The sequence below is a fragment of the Protopterus annectens genome, chromosome 1.part0 (assembly GCF_019279795.1).
Source record: "Protopterus annectens isolate FY-2018-M chromosome 1.part0, PAN1.0, whole genome shotgun sequence".
Lineage (NCBI taxonomy): Eukaryota > Metazoa > Chordata > Ceratodontiformes > Protopteridae > Protopterus > Protopterus annectens.
This window is the reverse complement of record NC_056725.1, coordinates 1,201,446,600-1,201,473,227: the sequence shown is the minus strand read 5'-3', so window position 1 is coordinate 1,201,473,227 and position 26,628 is coordinate 1,201,446,600. Positions and strand designations below refer to the sequence as shown.

At 43.6% G+C, this 26,628-nt stretch overlaps 1 protein-coding gene across 3 annotated transcripts in view; it reads left to right on the top strand.

Annotated features, from left to right (window-relative positions):
• The window catches only part of EP400 (E1A binding protein p400), a 3,509,270-nt gene that overhangs the window by 2,047,660 nt on the left and 1,434,982 nt on the right, over nucleotides 1-26,628 (top strand). For all 3 annotated transcript variants that reach the window (XM_044065578.1, XM_044065569.1, XM_044065563.1), the window contains one exon: nucleotides 25,799-25,910. In XM_044065578.1, the coding sequence (XP_043921513.1) occupies nucleotides 25,799-25,910 (112 nt within the window). The remainder of the gene's footprint in view (nucleotides 1-25,798; nucleotides 25,911-26,628) is intronic.

The window sequence follows — 26,628 nt, the reverse complement described above, 5'->3', positions numbered from 1 at the left end:
GCTGAGCATGTTAAGACAAGGATTTTGGATGCTCCTTTACAGTCTGATGTGTTGTTTGGATCGCCTGTGGAAGCAGTTTTAAAGAAAATGGAGGACAAAGCTAAGTCTATGCAAACTGTTAAGGATTTCTTGCAGGTGCAGCCTCCAAAGTTTAGTAGAAATTGGCCTGCTAAGGGGTGGACATATCCTGCTTATGATTCCCAGTCTAGGGGTAGGTCTAGACGTGGTAGGGGCAGGGCTCAAGGTACTTTTAGGCCTAGAACAGGAGTTCTCCTGCTCAGACTTCTGGTGAGGGTAGGGGTCAGTCCTTTCGTAAACAGACCCAATGACCTGTCTTTTCCGCTGCCAGCAGATTCACGTATGGCAGCTCCTTTGGGAGGAAGACTGTCTCTTTTCAAAGAAAATTGGGATTTAATTACTCAAGACAAATGGGTGTTGGATATCATTCACCACGGTTACAGATTTTATTTCCATACTATGCCCCTTTCAAAGGCATGCCAGATGTTCCTCCTCCACAAAGAAAAGAGGCTCACAAGCAAGTTTCTCAGTTGCTTCACATAGGGGCCATTCAGCCAGTTCCTGTATCAGAAAGGGGCCTAGGATTTTATTCTCGCCTGTTCCTAGTACCAAAGAAGGGGAACACGTGGAGACCAATTTTGGATTTATCTATCCTCAACACTTATCTGGACATTCCCAAGTTCAAGATGTTGACGCTACAACAGCTTCTACCTCTGCTGGGCAAAGATCACTGGATGGTAACTTTAGATCTCAAGGAAGCTTACCTTCATGTGCCTATAAGGCTAAGTTGCAGGAAGTATCTGCGGTTTCGAGCTGGAAATTCTCATTATCAGTTCTCTGCATTGCCCTTTGGCTTATCTACTGCGCCCAGAGTATTCACAAAGGTTCTGGCTCCAGTGATAGCTTACTTCAGGCTACAAGGAATTCAAATCTATCCTTACTTGGACGACTGCCTGATTCTGGCTCAAGAAAAGAAAGATCTTCTACAGCATCTGGAATATGTCATAGCAGTGCTAAGATGCCTAGGGTATTCTGTGAACGAAATAAAGTCCAGTCTAGTACCCTCTCAAGACATGTGCTTTCTGGGTGTGAGACTGAATACAGCAGCCCAGATGGCCTTTTTAACCCCGGACAAACAAAAGAGTCTGTCACTTTACTTCCATCAACTATCTCATCAGTCCGTGCTGACTGCAAGGACAGTCCTTCAAGCATTAGGGTTCATGGCATCTTGTATTCTGGTGCTTCCCAATGCCAAACTGCATATGAGGAAGCTACAATGGTATCTCAAAAATGTATGGACACAGCACTGCCAGGATTTGGACACTGTCATTCAAATAATACCTTGCCTTCAAGAAGAATTTTTGTGGTGGGCTCAGGAATGTCACCTAAACAAGGGACTCTCTGTGACCCGGCCAGAGGCAAGTCAGATCTTAACGACAGATGCCTCGGACATAGCTTGGGAGCTCATCTAGATGGAAAGTGGATACAAGACAAGTGGCCTGCCAAACTACAGCATCTACATATCAACATGAAAGAGATGTTGGCAGTCCAGTTTGCATTAATGGCTTTCAAGGAGTTACTTCTTCCAGGGCAGGTGTTGATTCTAACAGACAACACAACTGTCGTGTGGTACATCAACAAGCAAGGGGGAACACATTCTTATCCTTTATGCAGGCAAGCAATGATTTTATGGGAGACAGCACTAAGCCTGCAACTAACTCTTCAGGCAAGGTTTCTGCCAGGAGCACAGAACTCTTTAGCAGATGTGTTAAGCAGACAAATCATGGATCCCCACGAGTGGAAACTGGATCTTCATGTATTTCAGAAACTGACAGTGTCATGGGGAACTCCAGACATAGATCTGTTCGCTTCTCCACTAAACCACCAGCTGCCACAGTATTGCACAAAGGGGTTTCATCACACAGCTTGGAAAGTGGATGCTCTGTCTTTCAGTTGGAGAAATCTTCATGTTTATGCCTTTCCACCTCTGCCTCTTCTTCCAAAGGTACTGTTAAAGGTCAGACAAGACAGGCCAAGGATGATTTTGATAGCTCCAGATTGGCCTCGGCAACACTGGTACCCACTACTACGGAGTCTGGTAAAGAAGCCTCCATGGCCTTTACCTCTGATTCCTCATCTGTTATCTCAGAAGGACGGTCATCTGCTCAATGTCAAGCTACACTCTCTTCATCTAACGGCTTGGCATATTCTGTGTTGAAGCACAGCAGGTCTCAACTTCCTCAACAAGTTTTAAATGTGATCAGGGAAGCTAGAAGACCTAGTACAAGGAAAGTGTATGCGGACAAATGGAAGAGATTTTCATTTTGGAGTACAGCAAAGAATTTGGAGATTTCTGAGCCTAATTTGAGTGTGGCTCTTCAATATCTTACTGAATTATTGGACAAAGGTTTGTCCTTCTCTTCCATAAAGATTCATGCTGCAGCAATTTCAGCTCACTATGATTGTGACCCACCTTTGTTTTCGCATCCTTTGTTCAAGCAGTTTCTTAGAGGGGCAAAGAATATAAGACCCCCACGTAGAGCTCCTACTCCTGCTTGGGATCTCAATTTTGTGTTGGAAAAACTTACTCTACAACCTTTTGAGCCTGCAGCTACTGCTGAATTGAAATATTTGTCATGGAAGACTGCTTTTCTGTTGGCTATTACTTCTGCAAGAAGGGTGTCTGAGTTGCAGGCCCTTATGGCAGTAGAGCCTTTTTTGATTTTCCATAAGGATAGGGTATCATTACGTACTAATCCTTCTTTTATGCCTAAGGTGGTTTCTAGTGTGGCTTTAAACCAAACTATTCATTTGCCTACGTTTTTTGCAGATCCTCAGAATAAAGGGGAAAAGATTTTGCACACTTTAGATGTGCACAGGCAATTGCGTTATTATTTAAGCAGGACTAAGGATTTTAGGCAGTCTCAGCAGTTGTTTGTTTCTTTTGCTTTGAGTTCTCAGGGCAAGCCTGTGTCAAAACAAACTATTTCTAGGTGGATTGGCTTTTGCATTGCATTTTGTTATTCCCATCATGGCAAGGAGATTCCAGCTGGGATTAGGCCTCATTCCACTAGGGCTACTGCCACTTCAACAGCATTTCTAAGGGGGGTGGCAACTAAGGATATTCTGGAAGCAGCTACTTGGAGTTCAGTGCATACTTTTTCTAGGCATTATCACCTTCCTATCTACTCTAAGTCTAGGGCTGGTTTTGCCACAGCTGTTTTACAAGGCATGTTGTCAGCTCCTACTACTTTGTAATTTGCCAGCCTCCCTTACCTCTGCTTTGGGATTCTACCCAATAGTCAGGACTGCAGCAATGGAAGACGAAGAACATAGTACAGTTTTGTACCTACCATAAATGTAGATGTTCGAGGATTCCATTGCTGCAGTCCAATTTACCTCCCTCCTTCCCCTCTGTATTTAGGGGTGGTTGTGTAGGTGAGTTTACATGCTTATATTTTTTGTATATATGGTTGTATATATTGTACATGTTTTTGGTGCAGGTTTTTTGGGACTTGTCTTTTTAGGGTCTTCTGACATCTGGGGCAAGAAAAGACTGAGGATATGACGTCGGTCATGCGCATTAGTACCCTGACGTACTGACGTCAGTCTAATGCGCCCTGACCGACGTCAGCCTTATACTCTGGTATTCGGGCCGACTGGGACGCGGACTATACCCAATAGTCAGGACTGCAGCAATGGAATCCTCGAACATCTACATTTATGGTAGGTACAAAACTGTACTTTCTTTTCTTTGCACTATGGCTGATCAAAGGGAAAAGGAGAGACAAAAGTCAGGGTTGAAGAAATGCCCTAAGTGCGGACAAAAAAATGTCCATTACTGATTTACATGTAAGTTGTGTATACTGTTTGGGTGCAGTCCATCTTCAGGAGGACTGTTCCACTTGTCATTCATTCAGCAGCAAGTTCTTCGTTAGAACGCAAGAGAAAGCTAGTGGATAGAGGTTTGTTGAAACCTGAATTTTAGGAATCTCTTGATAAGGCTAACCAGACTTCCAAGTCTTCCAAGAGATCCAGGTCTTTGAAAGCTTTTTTGGAGCCGAAGTCTTCTGCTCCGAAATTGGCTGAGAAGATACAGTCACCGGCTACACAGTCCTCGGAACCAGGCAAGCTTTTCCGGTCTCCGAAGTTTTGAAATCACCAATCTTACAATCGGGGGCTTCATCGATCCCTTCGATACGTTCTTCGAGGAGCCTCTCCGATGTGGATGTGGACTGAGTGGTGCAGAGGCTCCTCCAGAACCCAGCATTAGCCAAATTGCTGTCGGCTCCGACCCAACTGATTTCAAAGCCAAAGTCATTCTTGCCTACTGTGTCTGCTCCTCCTTCGAGCCGAGCAGGACCTTCGGAGCCGGAGGGGGTAGAACTGATGATAGTGGAACCCTCGGAGCAGAGGCCTGTTCCAGTGCCATCGGTTCTATTGACTCAGACTTCGATGCCTTTTGAGGAGTCTGTGAGCCGACACTCTCCAGTCAGCTCCAGGGGGGGAGAGTCGAACTGATGTCAGTTCCGACCCTTCCTCTCGGAGCTTCGGCACGGATGAGCACGGCTCCTTCCTCTGGTTTGGAACCCATTGTTTTGGTGCCAGGGAGGTTGCCATCTTCTTCTGAACTGGCTGCCTCTTCACATCGGACCAATGGGGCCTTCGATGTCATGAGGAGAGTTATGTCTTAGAAGACACCCACTTCATCAGGGCTTACTTCCTCATCCCCGAAAGTGCCACATTCTACCTCTGCATCACAGGTCCCCTTAAAGCTTCGAGACCCAGAGCCTCAGGTAGCCCCATTGGGTGACCCATATTCTACTTAGACCTCACCAGAAGCTCCCGCTGATGAGGTTCCCTGGAAGAAGCGTTTCAAGAGGAGGCATTTAGACTCCCTGCAGGTGTCTGTCACATCAGACACTTACTTGGAGGAATCAGAAGGGTCCCCATGGTCCCCCTCGGAGGATATCTCTTTTGCTGATGTCCTAGAGATCCTAAGACAGAGGAGTGGCTGGCAGTCTGTTAACCCTACTGATGATGAGTCGGTGCTTCTGAAGGCTTTTGGGTCTCAACCCTCCACCTCCTGGGTGACTCCACCCTTCGATGAATTGATGGATTTAGTTGCTCGAAGGGTGTGGGAGTCTCCTGATACTGTGGAACCTGTCCCTCAGAGGCCGAACAAGTTTATTACATCTCCATAGGACAAGTTGTTTCTTACTAAAGGATGCATTTTCAGCGACTTTTGCTATGCAATCGCTCAACTATTTGACACACTTTACCAGACTTCAGAGAGATCTCCTTAAAGAGCTTGGAGATATTCTACAGAGTACTGCAGCTGAGGGTGTTTCAGGTAAGGTGACATCCCAGCTCAATACCCTTAACTCTGTAGTTAAGTAGTCCATGCGTCTCATCTCATGTGCAGTTGATGGTACGAGCCAGGCAGCAGGTTCAGGAATAGCTCTTAGGAGACATTCCTGGATGTGCTTATGCTCCTTTGCAGAAGCCTTCAAGTCTTCTTTTAATACCCCATTTGATGGCTCATCTCTTTTTGGGCCTAAAGTCAAGGAGACCCTCACTAGGTGTGAACAAGATGGAAAGACTCTTTCTGCTCTAGGAGTCTGTTTTTCCACCCCTACTAGACCTTACCCCAAAGGGCAAAAGGGAGGAAAAATGTGGTTCTGCAAGTCCCGAGGAGCCTTTCAGAACACATGCAGTGAACCCCCCTCCAGGAGCAGAGGAGGGGGCAATAATGGAAGACGCCTCCCAGGTGGCAGAGGGGGTCCATAAAACCAGGGCGACCGAGATCAGTTCTTTGGCCAGCCCCTATCAGCGCTCCTGAAAGGAGGCCCGACTGTCCTACTCTGGAGGCCGTCGAGGGTCTCTTGTCTTTGTATCCAGATGCCTGGCTAAAAATTAAAAAAGACTCTTGGGTACAACGCATTATTTCCAGAGGATATAGCATTCCTTTCACAGAACCACCATCCATAAGAAAGAAAATCCCAGACGTTCCCCCCAGTCTCAGAGATCAAGCAACCATAAAGATTCATGGGTTGCTAGAAAAAAAGTCATCCAGCCAGTCCCAGCAGACCAGATAGGATCCAGAACCTACTCAAGATTCTTTTTAGTTCCAAAGAAGACAGGGGACTGGAGGCCCATCCTGGACCTCAGCAAACTAAACACCTTTGTAAAGAAAGAGAAGTTCCAGATGGTCACGCTTCAATCAATTCTTTTTCTAGGAACGGGTGATTGGATGTGCCGTATTGATCTCAAGGATGCGTACTATCATATCAAAATGGCCAGACCATCCAGAGATCACCTGTGTTTCTGGCTAGGAGCCAGTCATTATCAGTTCTGAGTACTGCCCTTTGGTCTCACAACAGCCCCCAGAGTGTTAACCAAATGCATGGCAGTGGTTACGGCTCACCTGAGGCATCTAGGATTCCGAGTGTTTCCATACCTGGACGACTGGCTCCTCACCGCCACCACCAGGCATCAACTAGTTCAATCTAGGGTCCTCACTCTACATCTGTGTTCCTTTTAGGAATTACTATAAATTTCGACAAGTCTGCGTTGTCACCATCACAGCGTATTTCCTTTATTGGAGCAGACTTGTGGTAAAACTGCCCCTGGAAAGAATAGTCACACTTCGGCAGCAGGCATCAGACATTCTGGCACACAACAAAGTACCAGCTTCTCAAGTTTTAAAACTGCTAGGTACTATGGCAGCAACTCATAGCAGTTCCATTAGAGCGTATGCATATGAGAATACATCAATGGTTACTCTTCACCCAGTGGTCTTACGAACAACTTCCACTATCATTTTTGATAATCATTACAGATTCATGCAAAAAGGATCTACAGTGGTGGTTGACCAGCCACCATGTAACAGTAGGTCGCCCATTTGTTCTTCCCTCGCCATCAGCCACAGTGACCACGGGCGCTTTTTTAGGGAAGAACAGCCCAAGGCACCTGGTCAGAGACTGAATCACAATTGCACATCAATGTCCTGGAGATGAGAGCAGTACTTTTGGCGTTGCAGTACTTCCAAGACCCTCTTCCTCTAGGAACAGTTGCGATTCACTGACATGTCAGTAGTCTGGTATATCAACAAGCAAGGGGTAACCAAGTCTTATCCCCTGTGTCAAGGGGCCATAAGAGTCTGGTAGTGGGCTGTATCCACTGGGTGCTTTCTGATAGCAATGCACATCCTGGGGAAATCCAACATGATTGCGGACAAACTAAGCAGAGCCATTCTGATGCCTCACGAGTGGTCCCTCAAAGACTATGTAGCGGAGATGATTTTCCACAGATGGGGCCAGCCTTGCTGCGACCTGTTTGCATCCCCCATGAATGCCAAATGCAGAAGCTACTTTGCCCTGAATCCCCTACCAGGGGAAAACCCAAGGGATTCTTTCATCCATGTTTGGCCCCTGGGACTCCTATATGCGTTTCCACCCATTCCCCTGATTCCAAAATTTCTGCAAAAAGCCAAAGCCTTCGGGAGGACTGTAATTCTGATAGCCCCTTATTGGTCTCAACAGATTTGGTTCCCCTTCCTACGCCTCTACCAACTAGAGGAGCCTTGGATTCTGGACCCAGTTCCAGATCTGTTGACACATTCATCAGGGGCTCTTCATCCTTCACTCCCTCAAACTGACAGCTTGGCTGCTCCGATTTCCAACATAGCCATGTCCCACAATCTCTCCTCGGAGGTGCATCATATCCTTGAATCCTCACACAAAGCTTCAACCAGAAAGTTATACGCCAGCAAGTGGAAGCGGTTTGCTTTCTGGGCTTCTCAGAATGATATTGACCCGTACGTTGCCCCAATTGCTAGCATATTATAGTTCTTGACTAAGCTCTTTAATGAAGGTGCTGCAGCAGCTACCATACATGTTCATTTGGCTGCAATTTCCAGTTTTCATCTCAGATCGGAAGGTTCTAATTTTATATCTCACAGGTTATGTAGAACCTTCTTAAAAGGAACCATACATCTCAGACCAGCAGTTAGACAAACTTTCACTCCCTGGAACTTAAATTTTGTTCTGTCTAAGATTATTCTTCCTCCATTTGAGCCTGCATCTTCCTGGCAACTAAAATTCCTGTTTTGGAAAACCATTTTCTTGGTGGCCATTACATCAGCACATAGGGTGTCTGAACTTCAGGCCTTATCTATTAAACCCCCATACTTGATTTTTCATCCTTCCTTCCTTCCAAAGATATGTTCGGAAGCTAATTTAAATCAAACTATTGAACTTCCAACTTTCTTCAGTAACCATTCCAACAAGTTGGAGTATTAGTTGCATAAAGTTGATGTTCACACACAACTCAGATTTTATTTGGATAGAACTAAAGAATTTAGAAAATCAGAACAACTTTTTGTCTCTCATTCTGATACCAACTAAGGGCTACCGGTGTCAAAAGTCACTCTTTCCAAATGTTTGACTGACTGTATAAAATTCACATATTCTTCCGTGAATCAACCATTAGAACATAACGTGAAGGCGCATTCCACAGTGGCTGTTTCTACCCCTTCAGCTTACATGGCTAGACTGCCGTTAGATGCAATATGTGCAGCAGCCACTTGGTGAAAGCCACATGCCTTCATTACGCATTACAACGTAGATAAGGCCTCCAGGGACAGGGCTTCCTTTGGTTCCACCATCCTCAGACTTGTACTCCTGTGAGCCACCCAGGATAAATGGTGCTTTGGATGCTACCCATTTGTAAGAATGAATGAATGACGAGATTGAACAACTTCACATAAAGAAGTTATGTACTTACCATAACGTTCCATGTGAGTTGTTCATCTCGCCTTCATTCTTACATTCCCTCCAGGCTTCTCGAAGAACGAGTAAGAGATTTGGGGTCTGGTGGGTCTTTGTATATGATTTCTTACTTCGGCTGGAGTAATGTTCATGTTTTCTTATGTTGTATATGTTGGGATCAGCAAACTAGATCTGAGGTGAGGCAGAGAGCATCATGGGATAGGGACTTGGCCTCGAGCTACTCGAAAACCTCGAGCTTGTGAAAGTGGCCGACTCAGAGCCGAGGGATCGGCTCCGCACCCATTTGTAAGAATGAAGGCGAGATGAACAACTCACATGGAACGTTATGGTAAGTACATAACTTCTTTTTTATGTTTAATGTGTCATATTTTTGCAATTTAAATGCAAAAAGTTAGAAGGTACTATATGTGTGTTTTACAAAAATAACATTTTAGTGTCTGAATGCATATATTACACAAACTGACAAGTGATAACTGAAACCAAATGTGTGTGTGAGTTTAGAAATAGAAACCTTATCTCACCCCGTGCTGTACTTATGTCAGTATGAGTGTGTGTGTGTGCGCGCATGTGAAACAGGCCTGAATATTAAGCAATCCGACTGGTTAATAAGCTAAAAGGCGCATGCAAAATATGCTCATTTTGCACCTAAAATAAATCCTACCAAAAATAACTGCATTATGCATACATACATATATATGTACAGGTAAATGTCTATACATATATATATATATATATAGAGAGAGAGAGAGAGACAGAGAGAGAGAGAGACGGACACACACAGTTTCATTTGATTGTTTACACAAATTGTATTTATTTTAATTTTATGTGTAGTAAATTTTATTTTTGTAAAAGAAAATTGTATGTTAGTTTTGTAGAAGTTTGGAACTTTAGATGTTAATATAAACAAGTTCAGATGTTAATATAAAACAGTTTTGTTCTGGTTATTTTGTGTTAATATTAGTGTAGAAGCAGTTTATTTTTATAAAAGAAAATTGTAATTTAGTTTTTCACAAGTCCAAGCTTTGAAAAAAGTTTAAATATTAATATAAATAAAACGCTGTTCTATTTATTTTGCGTTTAATATTTTGTTCATTTGTGTTTAAAAGTTGGTATCCTACAATTCCACTGGAGTGGGCGGGATTACATAATTATGTATGCACATAATTTTAATCAGCATACAGATTTTTGGCCAGTTGAACCTTTTTTCAGGGGCCTTTGTCTAGATTTTGTATGATTTCAGGTTGAGAGGCATGTCCAGGACTCCTTGTAAACAGGACTGGAATACAGATGCTTTCTCATTCCTGTGGAAGGGGATGTTCCTTTATGGTTTTCCGTCTTTTCCGCTGAAATCCAGGGTTCTTCTAAAGATCCCGAGTGACTGTTTAATAATTGTAATGGTGGCTTCTTTTGGCTGAGGCAACAGCGTGTTCTTCCTTCTTTTCAGTTTGAGCAAGGACAGTTACCACAAAATTCAATCCCACACTGGATTTAGTCGCACAAGATAGGAAAAGTTTGATAACACACCAGTTTACAAATTCTTCAGCTGATTGCCTAGGTCATGGATGTTTGATAACTTTCAGGTGCTTTTTTTTTCCCAGAGGATATGCAGCAGGTACTAAATGAATTAAGAAAACCTGCTGCTAGAAAGACATAAATATATGCAAGCTTAAAAGATTTTTAGTTGGTACCAGTTAAAGTCCCAGGATCCTATTCAGGCTCAGCCTTTGTTTCTTGACTATTTATGTGAACTACTTTCCAGTGGCCTTTTATATTCCTCTATCAAGGTACATTGGTTATCCATTTTTTGCTGGTCCACTCTTGCCCCCTCCCCAATAATGCTCAAGTTAAAAACAGTTTTTGAAGGGGGTGTTATATACTTGTCCAGCTAGGAAACGAGTCACTTCTCCTTGGAATCTTAACTTTGTGCAAGAGTAATTTACTGTGTGTCCATTTGAACCAGCACATGAGGCTGAGTTGGGTTGTTAACTTAGAAGATTGTTTTACTCATTGCTCTGACCTCAGCTAGGAGAATATCTGAGTTGCAAGCTCTTTTTGTGAGTTAACCATACCTTGTTTTCCACAGGGAAAAGTTTTCTTTGAGGATAAGTCCCACTTGATATCTGAAGTGGTCCCAGAGTTTGCTGTACACCAGACTATTAATCTCCCATTTTTCTTTCCTGAGCATTAGAACAAGGGAGAAAGGATTCTTCACACTCTAGATGTCCACAGGCATCTCGGATATTAGCTAGAAAAACTTAAACTTTCAGGAAAGGTGATCAGCTGTTTGTCACCTCTAAAAGTAAGAAGAAATGACAAACCATGTCAAAATTGACCATTTCCATGTGGTCTCTTGCTGTTGCTCTTTGTTATACTCACCCTGATAAGCCACTTCCAGTCAGGGTTACAGTCCATTCCACAAAGGCTGCAGTAGTGGTCTGTGTCTGAACATAATACAGTTGCATAAATGAACTTACCATAACAGTAAATGTTGTAGTAGATCACTTCTACAGTAGCCCCCCTCCCTCCAGTTCCTGCTTCTTGTTGGTAATTTTGATGTTTCCAGGGTATGGATTTACCCCCCTTTTTGTGTTGTTACTGTTTGGTTTGTTTCCTAGCATTGTCTTCAGGGTTCTTGCTTCTCTCCTAGGCAAGAAAATGCTCTGAAGCTTTTCACACTGTCTTTTTCTGGAGCTTTGCTCATGTTGCTGACACTTGCATGGAATGTGGCCTTAACTGTTTGAAGCCTGCTGTTTCAGTAGGGTAGGACCCATGTACTAAACAGAGGTCTGTTAAAGCATCTTTTGTTACAGTAGGTGTACTTACATGACCATACCTTTTCTGTAACATACAGAACTGCTAGCATTGTCTTGATGGGTTATGCATGTAACTGACTTGCTGCTGCCCCTTTGTGACTTTATTGTGTCTTGGAACCTAGATGGTGATTTGAGGTTTATGGCTCAGTTAACTTACCAAATTGGAAAGCAAGTACATGCTTGTGTGTATGTAAATGTATTACATGTATATAGTGAAACTGAGTTTTGAAATGGTAATTCCGTACGTGATTGTAGTTGTGGAATGATATGTACTGGTGTCAAAGTTGGGGTTATCTGGACCATTTGAAGATGTCACCTTAGTAATGGTATATGCTCTCTTAAAATATGTGAGAGAATAGTTTTCCTTTATGGCATTGATTCCTGTGAACTGCAACTAATGAATGCTCTGTTTTATTTTGTTTTGTTAATTTTTCTAAGTAATACTAACATGTTACTCTGTTTGCTGTATACCTCAGTCCTTTTACTGCTAAGTCTTGACAGTAGCAAGCTTGGGGCTGCTTTTCTTTCCCCTATATGGGTATCTATGATGATGTTAATATTACGTCCATGCTGCTTGAAGACATCGACCATGGATTTTTTGGTCGTGTTTTTGTTAGAGAGAGAATCTGTGAAGAGCTATTACTTATGTCATAAGTTGACATGGTTATGCCATGCATCTGGTACACTGTGTGGTAGAGGAGATAGAATGCAAAAAAAAGTTTATCTGATTGTTACTTTGTGCTATATGCTTTATATCATTAGTCCTTTTCTAATAGTTGTCTTTTGTAACTGTAGCCAGTTTCCAGAGAAGTCTCACAGTATTCTACACTTCTGACATGGCAACACTAAATTGCAAGTTGGTTAATAGTCAGGTAAATTTTATCACCTGAATGAAATAATAGGCATTGTGATTAGCAAACACTTTTGTCAGGTATGGTGACAGGATAAGCTAGAAGTTTTATGATGATCTAGCTCAGTATTTTCATTAGTCCTGTTAGTATTCTGCTGGTGGCATTTTCATATGCAGAATAATTTTGTTATTTCAGTCCTCCAAGTTTTGATGGTAAACTTAATGTGTCTAGAGCAGATGATGGTAGATTTCGTTTTGGAGGAAAAAGGTTAAGACACATTTCAAAGTACTTACAGTAAGTTTGAATAGCTAAAAAAACAGTGTGGCATTTCTACTTGAGAATTGCTGTTTACATGAAAATTAAAGGACCGTGAATATATGGTCCAATTGTGCCTGCCTACATTTTCCCCATCAGTGAATGTTCTCACCTTTTGAGTGTTAAAAAAAAAAAAAAACGCTTAGAACTAACATTCTGTGTATGCTGATGCCACTGAGTGTAAAAAAAGAAAAACAAATGTTAACATCCATGGGGTCAAAAATGGGGAAAGCATTAATTGCATCTGTGGACTTTAATGGGCATTGTATCGCATGTGAGTGGACACAGCCATGAGGTCTGTGGATGCACCTCACACTGTCCCCATGGTGACATCACAGTGGGATAGCCTAAACTTACCTGTGCGCTTTTCTTAATAAAAGGCTTATGAAGATTTTTTTAAATACAGTCCAAAACAAGGAGGTGTGACAACAAGGAGCATGCATTCAACATTTAACTCACTGGATGCTATGAAGTAGGTTGAATGTCAGCAAAAAGTTGTAAAAGCGAAAGCATGTATGTGTGATTGGATTTTACCATTTTAGGAGTAGAGGTGAAGAGTAACAAAGGGGGGGGGTAAGAATAACAGGAAGGGGCATGTTTCACTCTAAATTTTGAGAAGGTACTACATGAATTGGGTAGTGGATCCATGCATTGTGTTGTCTTTGTTAGTAATGTAGTTCAGGTTATTTTGCAACTTTTGTTGTCCTATGCAAAACAAAGAGACGAAAAGACAGTGATGTGAAAGGGCAGGTATGTGGTTGTTGGCTACAAAATTTGGATGGACATGGGAAAATGTAGGTCTTCAGTTGTGTAAAATTTTGTATAGTTATTTAATCCATATGATGTTATGTGGTCCTATCTCGCCTACATTCCTTACCCACGGGTTCGGTGCCGAGAATCGGCTCAGACTCGGCCATATTTCTCTAGCACGAAGTCTCTAATTGGCTGGGCTAACCCGGTATCCCAAGATGCACCTCGCCCTAGCCCCAGATCTCATTTGCCGCTCGTAGAGTTAGGACGTGGTCTCGCTTGGCTGTGGCTAAGTACCCTTTCAAATACTTTTTCTAAGTATTTTAGCAGTTTGTTATCTTACAAAAGCTATTTTAATAGCTAGTTTTCTCCTTGTCTAATTTTCATTTTGAGTATTAGTGCGATTGTGTGTTTGTGGTATCCCTTTGTTTGGCGGGCTAGGCCCGTTTAAGTTAGAGGACCTAGTCCTCTCCTATGTTGTTTTTTTCTGGTGTTAAAACTGTAGTTGGATTTGTTCTTGTCTTTCCCTGCTACTCCAAGAAACGTTTGATTTAGAGTTCCTTGGCCATTAGTGGTGTTTGTTTTCCTGCCTTCCTCTTGTGTTGCTGTCGGTTGACAGTGTGCTGTTATTTTTTACCATGTCTAAAGAGCAAAAGGAGCATAAACCCTCTAGGTTTAAAAAGTGTACTAAATGTGGCTACAAAATGTCTATTATGGATGGCCATGCCATCTGTGTGTATTGTCTTGATGCTATTCACCTGCAGGAGTCCTGCAGTTTCTGCCACACTTTTAGCGCAAGGGTACTGCAGGAAAGAAAAAGTAAACTGATTTTGAAGGGCCTGATTAAGCTCTCTTATGAGGAGTCCTTAGATTCTTCTTCTTCTTCCAGTCCTAAATCTAAGCCTTCCAAGGCCAAGAAGAGGTCTCCGACTCCGTCTGCTTCCTCGGAGCCCCTGGAGAAGGTTAAAAAAGTGGTTACTGCCTCCTCGGCTCCTTTGTCCTCGGGGCCGCAGGAGACGGTCTCGATTATGGATACTTCCTTATTGGCTTCATTGTCCTTGGGGCCACAGGAGAAGGTTTCGATAGGGGATACTACCTCCTCGGCTCCACTGTCCTTGGGGCCGCAGGAGATATTGGTGGTGCTGGAGTCGACCTTGGCTCCGATATTATTGGAGCCTATTCGGAGCCGGTCACCCAGTGTCAGGCATGTGTCTCTGGGTAGGAGATCCTGATCTCCTTCTGTTTCTTCCAAATCCTCTAGGCTGTCTGATTTGGATGTGGATAGGGTGGTCCAGAGGCTCCTGCAGTTGCCGGTGTTAGTCGGCTCCGGAGCCAGTCCCCATTCTGGTACCTGTGATTCCCCCACCGAGCACCCATGTGCCGGAGCCGGAGTGCTCCGCGCCAAGTGATGTTCTCATGTCGACTCCGATACCCCATATGAGTCTATCGGAGCCGGCGTTGGCTCCAACCATGTCGGTTCCATCCTCTGGTTTCGGTACTTGGGTTTCCTCAGTCAGACCAGAGGGGGATACCTCGGGACTACTGTTGGTTCCAAGCCTTCCCTCTCTGTGCTTCAGCTCGGGGAATCCCGACTCCGGTCGTGGTCTTGGAGACAGGTCAGTCCTCGGATTCGGGGGGACCTAAATGGCCCTAGGGACCCTTGCAAGCCTAGCCAAGTTCTACCCTTATTTCCACAATCAGCACCTATTGTCCCTGTCCAGGAGGGACACAAGTGGAGCTCCCAGGGTGAATTTACAGTTACCCATCCAGTCGTCCAGCTTGCGTTTGAAGAGGGCCAATGAGATGATCTGTTTAACATGAAGTGGGAGTCTGTTCTAAAGGTGTGGTGACCTCTGGGAGACAAATCTGCACCTCCAGCAGTTTCTGTTAATGTCACATACTAGGTTAAGGTCTTTAGAGTGAGTAACCCTTGTACCATTTGACTTGGGGATATGCAGCATTTCCAGTAAAGCAGGGTCAAAGATTGCCTTGTATGCAAGGCAGAGATTGCCTCTGAGTAGTCTATGTAAAACAGAATAAAATGACAGTGATTTCAAGCTGTCCACATAGGACAGATGCTGAAGTCCATGAATTTTCCTTGTGAAGAACTTTTGTGGTTTCTCCAATTGCTGCAGGTGCTTGGAAAGGTGCATACCAAAAGGGGGCTATTTACTCAATTACTGGCCTGATGAGGAAGACTACGATGGTGGTGCTGCGGTAGCATTGTCGCCTCACAGTAAGACATCCTGTTCGATTCTCAGCTAGAGCATCTTCTGTGTGGAGACGTGCGTGAATGGGCATGCCTTCATTGAAGGTTGTGCGTCAGGACCGGCAACTCGGCACGTAAAAATCTACTGCCAATCATTAGCGGACTGGAGTTCCGCTGTGGCGACCCCTAACCAGGAAAAGCCGAAAGACACAACAACTGGCCTGATGAGGGAAGTGGTCAGGGAGGTTATAACTTCTTTTGTTTCTGGAGGCAATGCCTTTACTTATGAGATGAGCAACATAGAATGCCCTTCTTACCACTGTGGAGAAGTGGTGGTCAAAGGTAAGACTGTTTGTCAATCTGTGTGCCCAGGTCTCTCACCACTGAGTGCGTACTTAAGGTGTTACAATTGATGTGGTAGTTAGCAGAAAAATTGCCCTTACCGAAAGGGATGATGATACATTTTTTTGCACCGGACTACATGAAAAGAGACATGGAAGAGCTCTCGGATCAGGTGGCCCAGGCAGGTATGACCCTAGCCTTGAGTAGCATCCTGCCTTCGCCCAGAATGATACCACAGTATAAGGACAAAATGACTGGCTTCAACAATTGGCTAAGCTTCTGGTGTCATTCAAAGGGGATCCATTATCTGCCTGGGAAGACATGATCGACAAACCACGATGCTTTGCCAGAAATGGTTTGCACCTGTCACCTCTGGGATTCAGGTTACTGGCGAAAGCTCTTGCCACCCCTATAGTGCCTTTTTTTAGGCAAGGTTCAAAGGACAAAACCACCACCGTTAACAGATACAAGCATGCAAAATCTGAAGGTAATGCTACTCAGTGCTAGAAGTCTAAACCTCAAAATGCACTCTCGAGGCACTCCTAAAAATGGAGAACATCGATATCTGTGCAGTAACTGAGACCTGGTTCAAGGCTCCAGAGAGCACCCCTGCAATACCAGGCTACAACTCTTACCACACTTTTCGGCTACAAAACCAAGACTGAAACACTAAAGGTGGAGGAGTGTGCATATTCACACCTCCAGGCTAGTTGCCCAACACAGGGCACCTGAAATTCTCCAGGTGCAACTAACACTATGTAAGACTGCAATCCAAATTGCAGCTTGCTACAGATCCCCCACCATGCCCCAAGATTCTCACTACATCTTTCTAAACATACTGGAAAATATTAAGATACAACCAAACACCCTAATACTGGGTGATTTCAACTACCTTGCCATTAACTGGGAAAACTACTCGGGTACCAACACCTTTTCCCAATGGTTCTTGGAATTCAAAAATTCAAACGCCCTGGAACAACTAATCCATTGTCCCACCAGGGACTGCAATATCCTAGACCTGGTCATTACCATCATGAGAGAGAGATGCTTCACACCAGTGGTCACACACCCTCATTGGTCAGATCAGACCATAAGCAAATCACCCTTGACATCCACATCCCACCCCCACCCCTCTGTTAGGAAACCTCCGTAAAAAACATCTCCAAAGCCAACTTCATGCTACTGAAGTCAGAAATGACAAACTTCATGACACCCATGCAGACGGGATCTGAAAGTTCGACTACAGAAACCTACACTAAGGCACTGTACGAGCACAAACTATACAACAGAAGGAAGAAACTGTTGCAGAAAATAGGGAAATCCCAGGATGCAAAAAACTCCCTCACCAGCCTCAGTAAGAAGCTGAGATCCCTCATAAAATCCTCAAAAGCTAGTTACGAAAATAAAATTGCAGAAGATTCCAAAGACAACCACAAGGCATTCTATAGTTATGTCAAGAATCTAAATGGCAATGCTCAGATCTGCTCTGAGCTAAAACAGAATGGCATTAAATAAACTGATCCCAAGGATATTGCCAATATCCTGGCAGATCGATTTGGTGCCAACTTCACCCCCCTCTCACCCCCTAAATGGCCCATCTCAGTACCAAAAGACTGCCAAATTCCGGTTATCACAGCCACACAGGTAGAAACCCCACTCTCCAAAGCTAAGAATACAACATCCATGGGACCAGATGACATCCCGGGCTGTGTTCTACATGAACTACAAAATGAACTGGCACCTCACCTAAGTGTCATGTTTAATCATAGCCTCACCTCAGGCTTTGTGCCCATTGAGTTGTGCACAGCTACAGTTATCCCACTCCACAAGGGGGGATCCACCTTGGATCCCGGGAACTACCGTCCCATCAGTCTGACGAGCCTGATCTGCAAGGGTATGGAATGCATTATCATGGAACATATAAACAAAGACATTGGCAACCCTCAAACACTGGACTCCACCCAGGTTTGGGATCGTGAAGGGCCGATCGTGCCTCCTGAACCTGATTGACTTTTTCAAATCGGTCTCCAGAGCTGTGGACGAGGGTAAGGCGGTCCACACAACCTGTCTGGACCTCACCAAGGCCTTCAACACCATCCCCCACTCTGGAATCATAGATAAACTTACTAAGCTGGGCATAAATCCCTACGTCACTCGATGAGTTGCCAACTGGCTTACTGACAGAACCCAGACTGTAAAAGTAGCCAAATTCAAATCCAGCTCCAGACAAGTGGAGTACCTCGGGGTTCAGTCCTGGGAACACTCTTGTTTGGCATCTACTTCTCTGAAGTACAGCCCAACACTAAGGGACTCTGGCTAACAAAGTTCGCAGATGACTGCAAACTCGGAGCCATTATTGAATCCCCAAATGATGTGGATATTCTACAAAAGGGCCTTACAGAAACAGATGCCTGGTGCCAGAGCCATGGGCTCAAGCTTAATGCTAAGAAATGTATAGTTATCCCCTTTGGAAAAAAACATGTACCCATGAATTACCACATAGGTGGCAGTACACTAAACATCGAAAGTGTGATAAGAGTCTTAGGGACACAGGTGGACAGTGGTCTCACCTTTGATAACCACATCGTCACAACAGTCAGGAAATCCTTCTACGTGGCACACTTCATCACTAAAGGCTTTTCATCCAGAAAAAAAGGAGGTCATTGTCCCACTGTACCCATCCCTCATTAGACCCATTATAGAGTATAACACCCTGTTTGGTATGTACCTCACAAGACATCTGCAACAGCTGGAAAGGCCACAGAAATACCTCACTAAAAGAATCACAGGCCTAAAGCAGATGCCATATGCTGACCATCTAAAACAATTCCAGCTATACTCTGTGACATATAGTCTACTCAGAGGCGATCTCTGCCTAACATACAAGGCCATGTCAAACCCTGAGCTGTTGGACATGCTCCACTTAAATCCCAATCCCTCGGAGCCACACGTTCCAGGGATCTAAACCTTGTCATCACAGTGAACAAAACATGCTGGAGGGGTAGGTTCCTGACCCAGAGACTCTCCCCATACTCTGGAATAGACTGCCCATACATGTCAAGCAGAGCGTCTCCTTGGCCCTCTTCAAAAGGAACCTTGATGATTGGATGGGAGATAGGAAATTCACTCTGGAGATCATGTCAGTTGCCCTGCTAGACGGGGGTCCAGGGAAGTAAATATTGTGGAAAGAAATATTCAGAGAATTGTTATGGCTAAGCTTGTATAGGCCCTAGGGCCGATAGGCTAGTACCCAACCTATGAACCTCAGTTTAAGGCCATGACATTGGCACCAATCATTTGTTGTGTAAGACACTGTTGTAGGTTGTTGGCATCATTTGGATATTTATGACCGCTTCCAGTTCTCAGTCATCAGCAAACTTTGTTATCCACCGACCTTTAGTTTTTTACTTGTACTTTGGAGAAAGATTCCAAAAAGTAGAGGTCCCAGGACTGATACCTGTGGAACATCACTGGTTACAGGTCTGCTGTTGGGAGGTGGTGTCCCTTGTTTTGACGATATGGGTTCTATCAGTAAGTCATTTAGCGACCCATCTAATGATGTAAGGGTTGATACCTAGCTGGGTGAGTTTGTCAGTGATGCCTGAGTGGGGGGGGGGATGTCATATGCCTTGGCTTAGTCTACGTAGGCTGTATGCACAGATTTCCCCTCTTCCAGGCCTTTGGTCACTGTCTCGAAGAAGTCCACCAGGTTTAATAAGCATGATCTCCCTTTGACAAATCCAAACTGAGTAGGGTCAAGTGTTTGGAGATTACCTACATCTTTGTTGGTTAGGTCCATGATGATTCACTCCATGGTCTTACAGATAAGGCTAGTCAGGCTAATTGGTCTGTAGTTCCCAGGGTCATTAAAGTACCACCTTTGTGCAAAAGAGTAATAGTGACCATTTTCCATTCATCTGGGATGAAGCCAGTGCTTAGACTATGATTGAAAAGAGTACCTGATGATATTGCTAATTCTTGTTTTAGCCCACGTAGGATGCAGCCTAGGATGTTATCAAATCCCAAAGATGCTGTGTTTTTGGCCTTAGAGAGGGTGTTTATGACCTGCTGTTTAGAGGTACAAGGTATGAGACAGGTGGTAGGGACAGCGGAGTGAAGTTTTCATAGAACCTGTCAGCCACCAGGTTAGCTATGTCCACAGGCTCAGTATGTGTGGTATCATTAACTACCAGTTCAGCACAAATCTGGGCCTTTCCTTTTAAGTTTTGGATGCAACTAAAGAACGCCTTTTGGTTGTCTTTAGTTGAGGAAGATAATTTGGGTTCATAGTTTGCTTTGGAGGACTTCATAAGAAGTCTTGTTTGCTTGTTTAAGCTATGGAAGGAGTGTTTCCAGGGCCTACTCCCTGTTAGGTTCATAGATTAGTATTAGGCTAACTGCCGTGGTGAGCCATTTTAAGCCTAGCTAATTATCCCTTGCGAGACTCAAACCCTGCACCTTGTGTTTGTAAGGCAAACACCTTAACCATTAGGCCACCCTCCCAACCTTACGCTTTGATAGTAATTTCTTCCTCTTATTGTAAAGCCTGTTTATGGTAGTTGTCCACCAGGCAGGTTTGCTGTTTCTTGAGGAGCTTGTTTTGGTCCTATCGGGTACCGACAGAAAGTGAGAAAAAGAAAAGAGGCAGAAAAGTTTAGGTCAAAAGAAAAAACTCAAGTACCAGATCCAAAGATTCCATGGTGTTCTGTTCCATCAGCTACTCGAATCCGTTCACTCACTGATTGACCCCAGTTCTCACCAGAATCTGTCAACCCCAGGCTACATTTGCCCATTTTACAGGTCAAGAGACCTTCCAGAATTTCCTGTCTGGCTTTTTCCACCCAGTCTTACAGGAGTTTTTCAGAGCAGGACATCGACAGTGATGAGGATTCCTTAGAGCTCAGATTCAGCTCAGAGTTCTCTTGGTACTGTCACCCTTGAAGGTGCTAAGTACTGTACCAGCCATTCCTCCTTTACGTCTTGGTTCTGAAAGGTTTTTACCAATGTTATCTGACACGATTCCTTTGGAGCTGATAGCATCATCAGCATTTGAGACCTTTTATAGAGAATCCTCTTGATTCTGAGGAATAAGATGCCTTCATCAAGACCTACGCTACCCATTCTTCACACTGTCCATGGGTCTATCTGTCATCATTCTGTTAGACAGGGACAGTCAGAACTAAGATCCCAGGAGACTTTTCTTATAAGCTCCCAGTCTGACTCTTAACCCTCTGGCATTCCCATAGAGTAAGTTCATCGTGGGTGGTACCTCCCTTTGACCCCTTTGTCGACCTCAGTGCACATCAGGCACTGAAGGAGCCTGATGTGGTGGAAGCCATCCCCAGGAAGCCCAACAGAATTTTGTTGTCACCTTCAGACAGGAAGCATTGAAGCAAGGGACCACCTGTGGATGCAATGGTGGTAGCTGCAGCAACCAAGAAACAGCTTTCAGAAAAGAGCACTTTGGTCCATCCTCCTAATAAGGAGTCAAGGGCATTGGATCATTTTTGGACTTTGGATGTATGCTTTGGCATCTTTTGCGTTACAAGTGCTGAACTGTTTAACACGTCACTCGATTTCATAGAGATTTGACCAAAGAGATCTCCAAATCTCTCTCAGGGGGTCCTACCCGGAGATGTCCAGAAAACAGTGGATTCTTAACTATCAACCCTTCGATCCTCATTTAATGTCGCCAGGCAGCTGATTTCTAATGCAACCAATGGCGCAGTGAGGGCAGCATGCACTGTCATTACAGTACATCAGCATGCTTAGATGCTTTTTTGTGAATTTGTGGAAAGTTTCAAGATGCCCTTTATTAATGTCCCTTGTATTGTGTCCACTTTGTTTCGTCCTTAGGTCAAGGAAACTCACTAGAAGCCAGCAAGATGGTAAGAACCTCTGTGCTGTTGGAGTCTTCTTCTCTACTCCTCAGAGATCCTTTTCTGTGAATCATAGGTCTGTAGGGAAATGTTCTGGAAGTCACAGGGATCCTACAAGGAGACTTCTGTTGACAGGATTCCCAGTGGTAGAAGAGGAGGATATCAGCGTAGCTGTCACCCAAGGGGCAGGAACAGATTGCAAAATAAGAGTTTCAGAGAGCACTTTTCTGAGAAACCCTTTTTAATCACCCTTGAGAGACTGCCAGCTGCTGCTCTCTGGTGGCAGTTGACAGACTATTGTCTCTCTACCCTTTAGCCTGGCTAAGTATAATGGATTCCTGGGTGCTAGATATTCTATCTAGAGGCTATATAATTCCATTTTCCTTTTCTCCAAAATGGAAGAGATTAGTTCCCCATGTTCTACCTAATCAGCAGGAACTGGCTGTAGCAGAAATTTTAAAGTTACCAGAAAAGAGTCATCCAACCAGTCTCCAAAGTCTAGCAAGGATCTGGAGTCTATACATGGTTCTTTTTAGTTCCAAAGAAAACAGGGAACCTCACATCCATTTTTGACCAGAGTCATTTAAATCATTTTGTAAAACAGAAAATTCCAGATGCTCACAACTCGGTCCATTTTGACTCTTCTGAGGAAGCACACGTGGATGTGCTTGATAGAGCTCAAGAATGTGCACTGTTACATAAATGTAGAGAGGAGCTTCAGGAGATTTCTTCATTTCAGGCTGGGAGCTAATCATGATCATTTCAGGATGCTGATCTTTGGTCTCAACACAGCCCCCGAGGTTTTCGCAAAGATGATGGCAGTAGTTGCAGCACAACTTTGTCTGCTAGGGATCCAGGAATTCCCATATTTGGGTGATTGGATCCTAACAGCTACCTCGGATCTAACCTTGTGTCAACACAGATGCCTCTTACCCTGTTTGTTTCAGGAGTTAGGCATTACCTTCAGCATGGAAAAAAGTAATCTCAGTCCAACTCAGACTATAGAATTCATTGGATGCCACCTGAATATGTCTTCCCAAGTAGTCAGTCTTTCTCCTCACAGGTTGTCTTACATCCAGCTGACAGCTTCAGCTGTCATGAGACATCATGCTGCACCAACCAGACTAATCCTTCAGATGCTAGTTTTAATGGCTTCAGCCATTCTGTTGGTTGCCTTGGCAAGATATCACATGAGAGTGGTTCACTGGAACTTATCAGTGCAGTGGTCACACGCTCACAGTCCTCTTCAAAGAGAAGAATCACTCTAACTTGCAGAAGCCATGTATTTTGGTGGATAACATCTCCATCATTGACAGAGGGGCTTCCCTTCATGTGGGATCATCCTGCAGCAGTAGTGACTGTGGATGCTTCCCTCTTTGGGTGGGGGGATACTTCGAAGGAAATACTGTCCAAGGTACTTGGTCTGACAGACAGAGGCAAAAGTCTACATCAGTATTCTGGCGATGCATGTTTCTTCTAGTGTTGCATGCCTTTCAGGATGCTCTCCCCAGAGATGTGATAGCTATTCAGACTGACAATATGTCAGTACTCTGGTATTTAAACAAACAGGATGGAACACGCTACTACCCATTATGTCGAGAAGCCTTGAGGGTATGGCAGTGGATGGTGTCTTCACAACACCTTCCCATAGCAATTCACATCCCAGGGGAATTCCAGTGTACTACTGGACAAATTGAGCAGCTCTATCCTCATGCCTCATGAGCTGTCCCTAAACTCAGTAGTGTGTGGAGATGCTCATTTTCTGGTGGCAGCCTTGCTGCAATCTTTTTTCCTTCTGTCTCAACAAGTGCAGCAGTTACTTTGCCCTAGTCCCTCCCTGGGGACAGTCACCGAGGGTCACTGTCATCTGTCATCAGCAGTAGGGTTTCCTTTTTGCCTTTCCTCGCCTTCCATTAATGAACAAATTCATACTGAAAGCTAGGATGTGCAAGGCCAGGGTAATCCTTGTAAGCTCCATTTTGGCTTTAACAAATGTGGTTTCCCTTCCTATGACTCTACCATCCACCTTGGATGCTGGACCACTTTCCAGATCTCCCTTCTCACCTGTCTGGATTGCCTCTTTCAGATCAGAAATCCTTGAATATGACTGTGTAGTTCCTCCAATTTTAGCATTAGCCAGAGATGCCATGCTTTCCCCTTTAGTAATATGCATACTCATAGCTTCCCAGAAAGACTATACTGCACAGGTTTATTGTGGCAAATGGAAAAAGTTTTCTACGTAGGCATTTTCTAATGGTCTAGACCCATTCTCAGCTCCGGTGCCTACTGTTCTGCACAGCTTCTTGCAGAGTTGTTTCAGGACTGGTTGCAGCTATTCTACAATCAAAGTACAGTTAATCATTTCCATGCAGGCTTGGATAAATCTTCCACAGCCTCCTTAAAAATATCAAAAGCCTTCTTAAAGGGAACCTTTCTTCCTAGGCCACCTATGGGAGATCCAATGCACCCCTGGGGTATTACCATTATGTTACAGGCATTGACTTAGTGACCCTTCAGACCCGCAGCATCAGTAAACATCAAATTTCTCATGTGGAAAACTGTTTTTCTAGTAGCAGTAACTTCAGCCAGAAGGATTTCTGAATTACAAGCCCATTCTTCTAAACCGCCCTATCTGGTCTTTCACAAGGATAGAGTTTCTTTAAGAACCAATGCTTTTCTTTTCTTTTCTTTTCTTTAAGAACCAATGCTTCTTTTCTACCAGAGATTGCATCCAAATCTACTTTGAACCAATCCATTCCTTTACCGATTTTCTTTTCAACATTTTCTAACAAAGGTGAATACGTGTTACATATTATGGATGTACCTTCACAAGACAAGACCATTCAGGAAATCGGAGTGACTGTTTGTCGCCTTTTCAAAACAGAATTTGGGGAAGTCAGTTTCCAAAGTTACATTGTTCAGATGGCTTTCAGACTGTATCTCCTGTGTATATACGAAAAAATGTTTGGTATTGCAACCTAAACCAAAACACATTCAACCAGAGCGGGGGCTGCATCTACAGCATTTGCAAGCAGACTTTTATTTATAATATCTGTGCAGCAGCTACTTGGTTTACAGTTCACACCTTTATTTCTCATTACAGATTGGATGAACAATCCAGGTCTCGTTCATCCTTTGCCTCCACCATTCTCAAGAATATCCTTCTATAAGTCCACCCAGGCATTAGTACTTTGGAATGTGTCCCACAGTTGAATCGGATGAAAATAGACAACATTGGATATGAAAGTTTTGTACTTAATGTCTGTAATGATAGAGCCATGCTGTCTGTTTTCATCCGGTTCAACATCCCACCTGCCAGTCCCCTTCAAATTGTCATTTGTGTTCCTGAGGACCAGATTAGTATTATCCAGGCTTCTTTTACATTTGCTTAAAATGTTCCTGCTGTTTGCTATAGGATGGTTTCTTAGTTGATACTAGTTATCCTTGTGACTTGTGATAGCAATTAGGGTTTTCTAAGCAGAGCAAACTCTGAGGTGATTAAGTGGAACACGGGGAATTATGGGAAATGGAGGAGCCAGAGTCCTGGAACAAGATTTTCCTTATCAGTGCCAAGGTCGGATCCTGTCCAAACAGGCAACATGGATCTATCGTTATAGTAAGTACACAACTTTCATTTTTGTCCAGTCTGTGCAGCTTTTTTTTCTGATATTTTCTGTTTGCTAGGGATGAAAAATGGACCTTTCCAGCTAAGCATGTACAAGCAAGTACAGCACATTTCATGGGTTTTAAGATAGAGTACTGCCTATTACGTTTGTATGACTGAACTGATAATAGACGTGCAGCATGTTAACTGTGTTTCATTTTTCAGGTTGGTGAGTGGAAACTCAATAGAGGAGAAATTGTTAAAGAATGGAACAAAAGATTTGATTCGAGAGGTTGCAGCACAAGGGAATGACTATTCAATGGCGTTTTTGACCCAGGTAATGTGATATTGCATATCTGTTTATATGTATTTACCTGCATTATTTATTTTACTTTAAAGATGTCACTTTTATTTCACTTTTTTCATTGGCTTTGTCTTGCCTTTAGTGTCTATGATAGAATTACTTTTAACGGTCTTCCTGAATTCTGACGACCCACCAGGGTAGGAGATATGGTCTAGTCTATTCTTAAAGTGACACAGGTTTAACAATTGCTTCCAGATGTCAGTGGACAGCTTGAAGACATTAGCAAACACTACATACTATGGCATTGCTTTCTTGTGATTACTGGAAAGAAGTTCAACTTTTTAGGCTTCAACACATCATTCAGAACTAGGAGTTTTGCTTGTTGTCAGGTCATGAGAATGGAAGTACCTGCTCTCTTTTATTCCAAGTTGATGTCATCATACTGACATGTTAGTGCTGATATTCACAGATGCAGTTTGCATACACTTGGTGATCATGTGTGCTTACCTGGGTTTTTGGAGGCATTGCCTCACTGAACCTTAAGTGTAAGTATATGGCATTATGGTACCAAACACAGAAGTATTTTGAAGGTGTGATTAGAGAATAAATATTGGAATGTAAGGGCAAGACTTAATTAGCACTAGTTAAAAAAATATGTTTAATTTTGAAGAAATGTTCATTATTTCAGTTTTTAATGGTTTTAAGGTATGGATAATGTACCTGCTGTTGCTTTCGCTCTCCTCAAGCTACT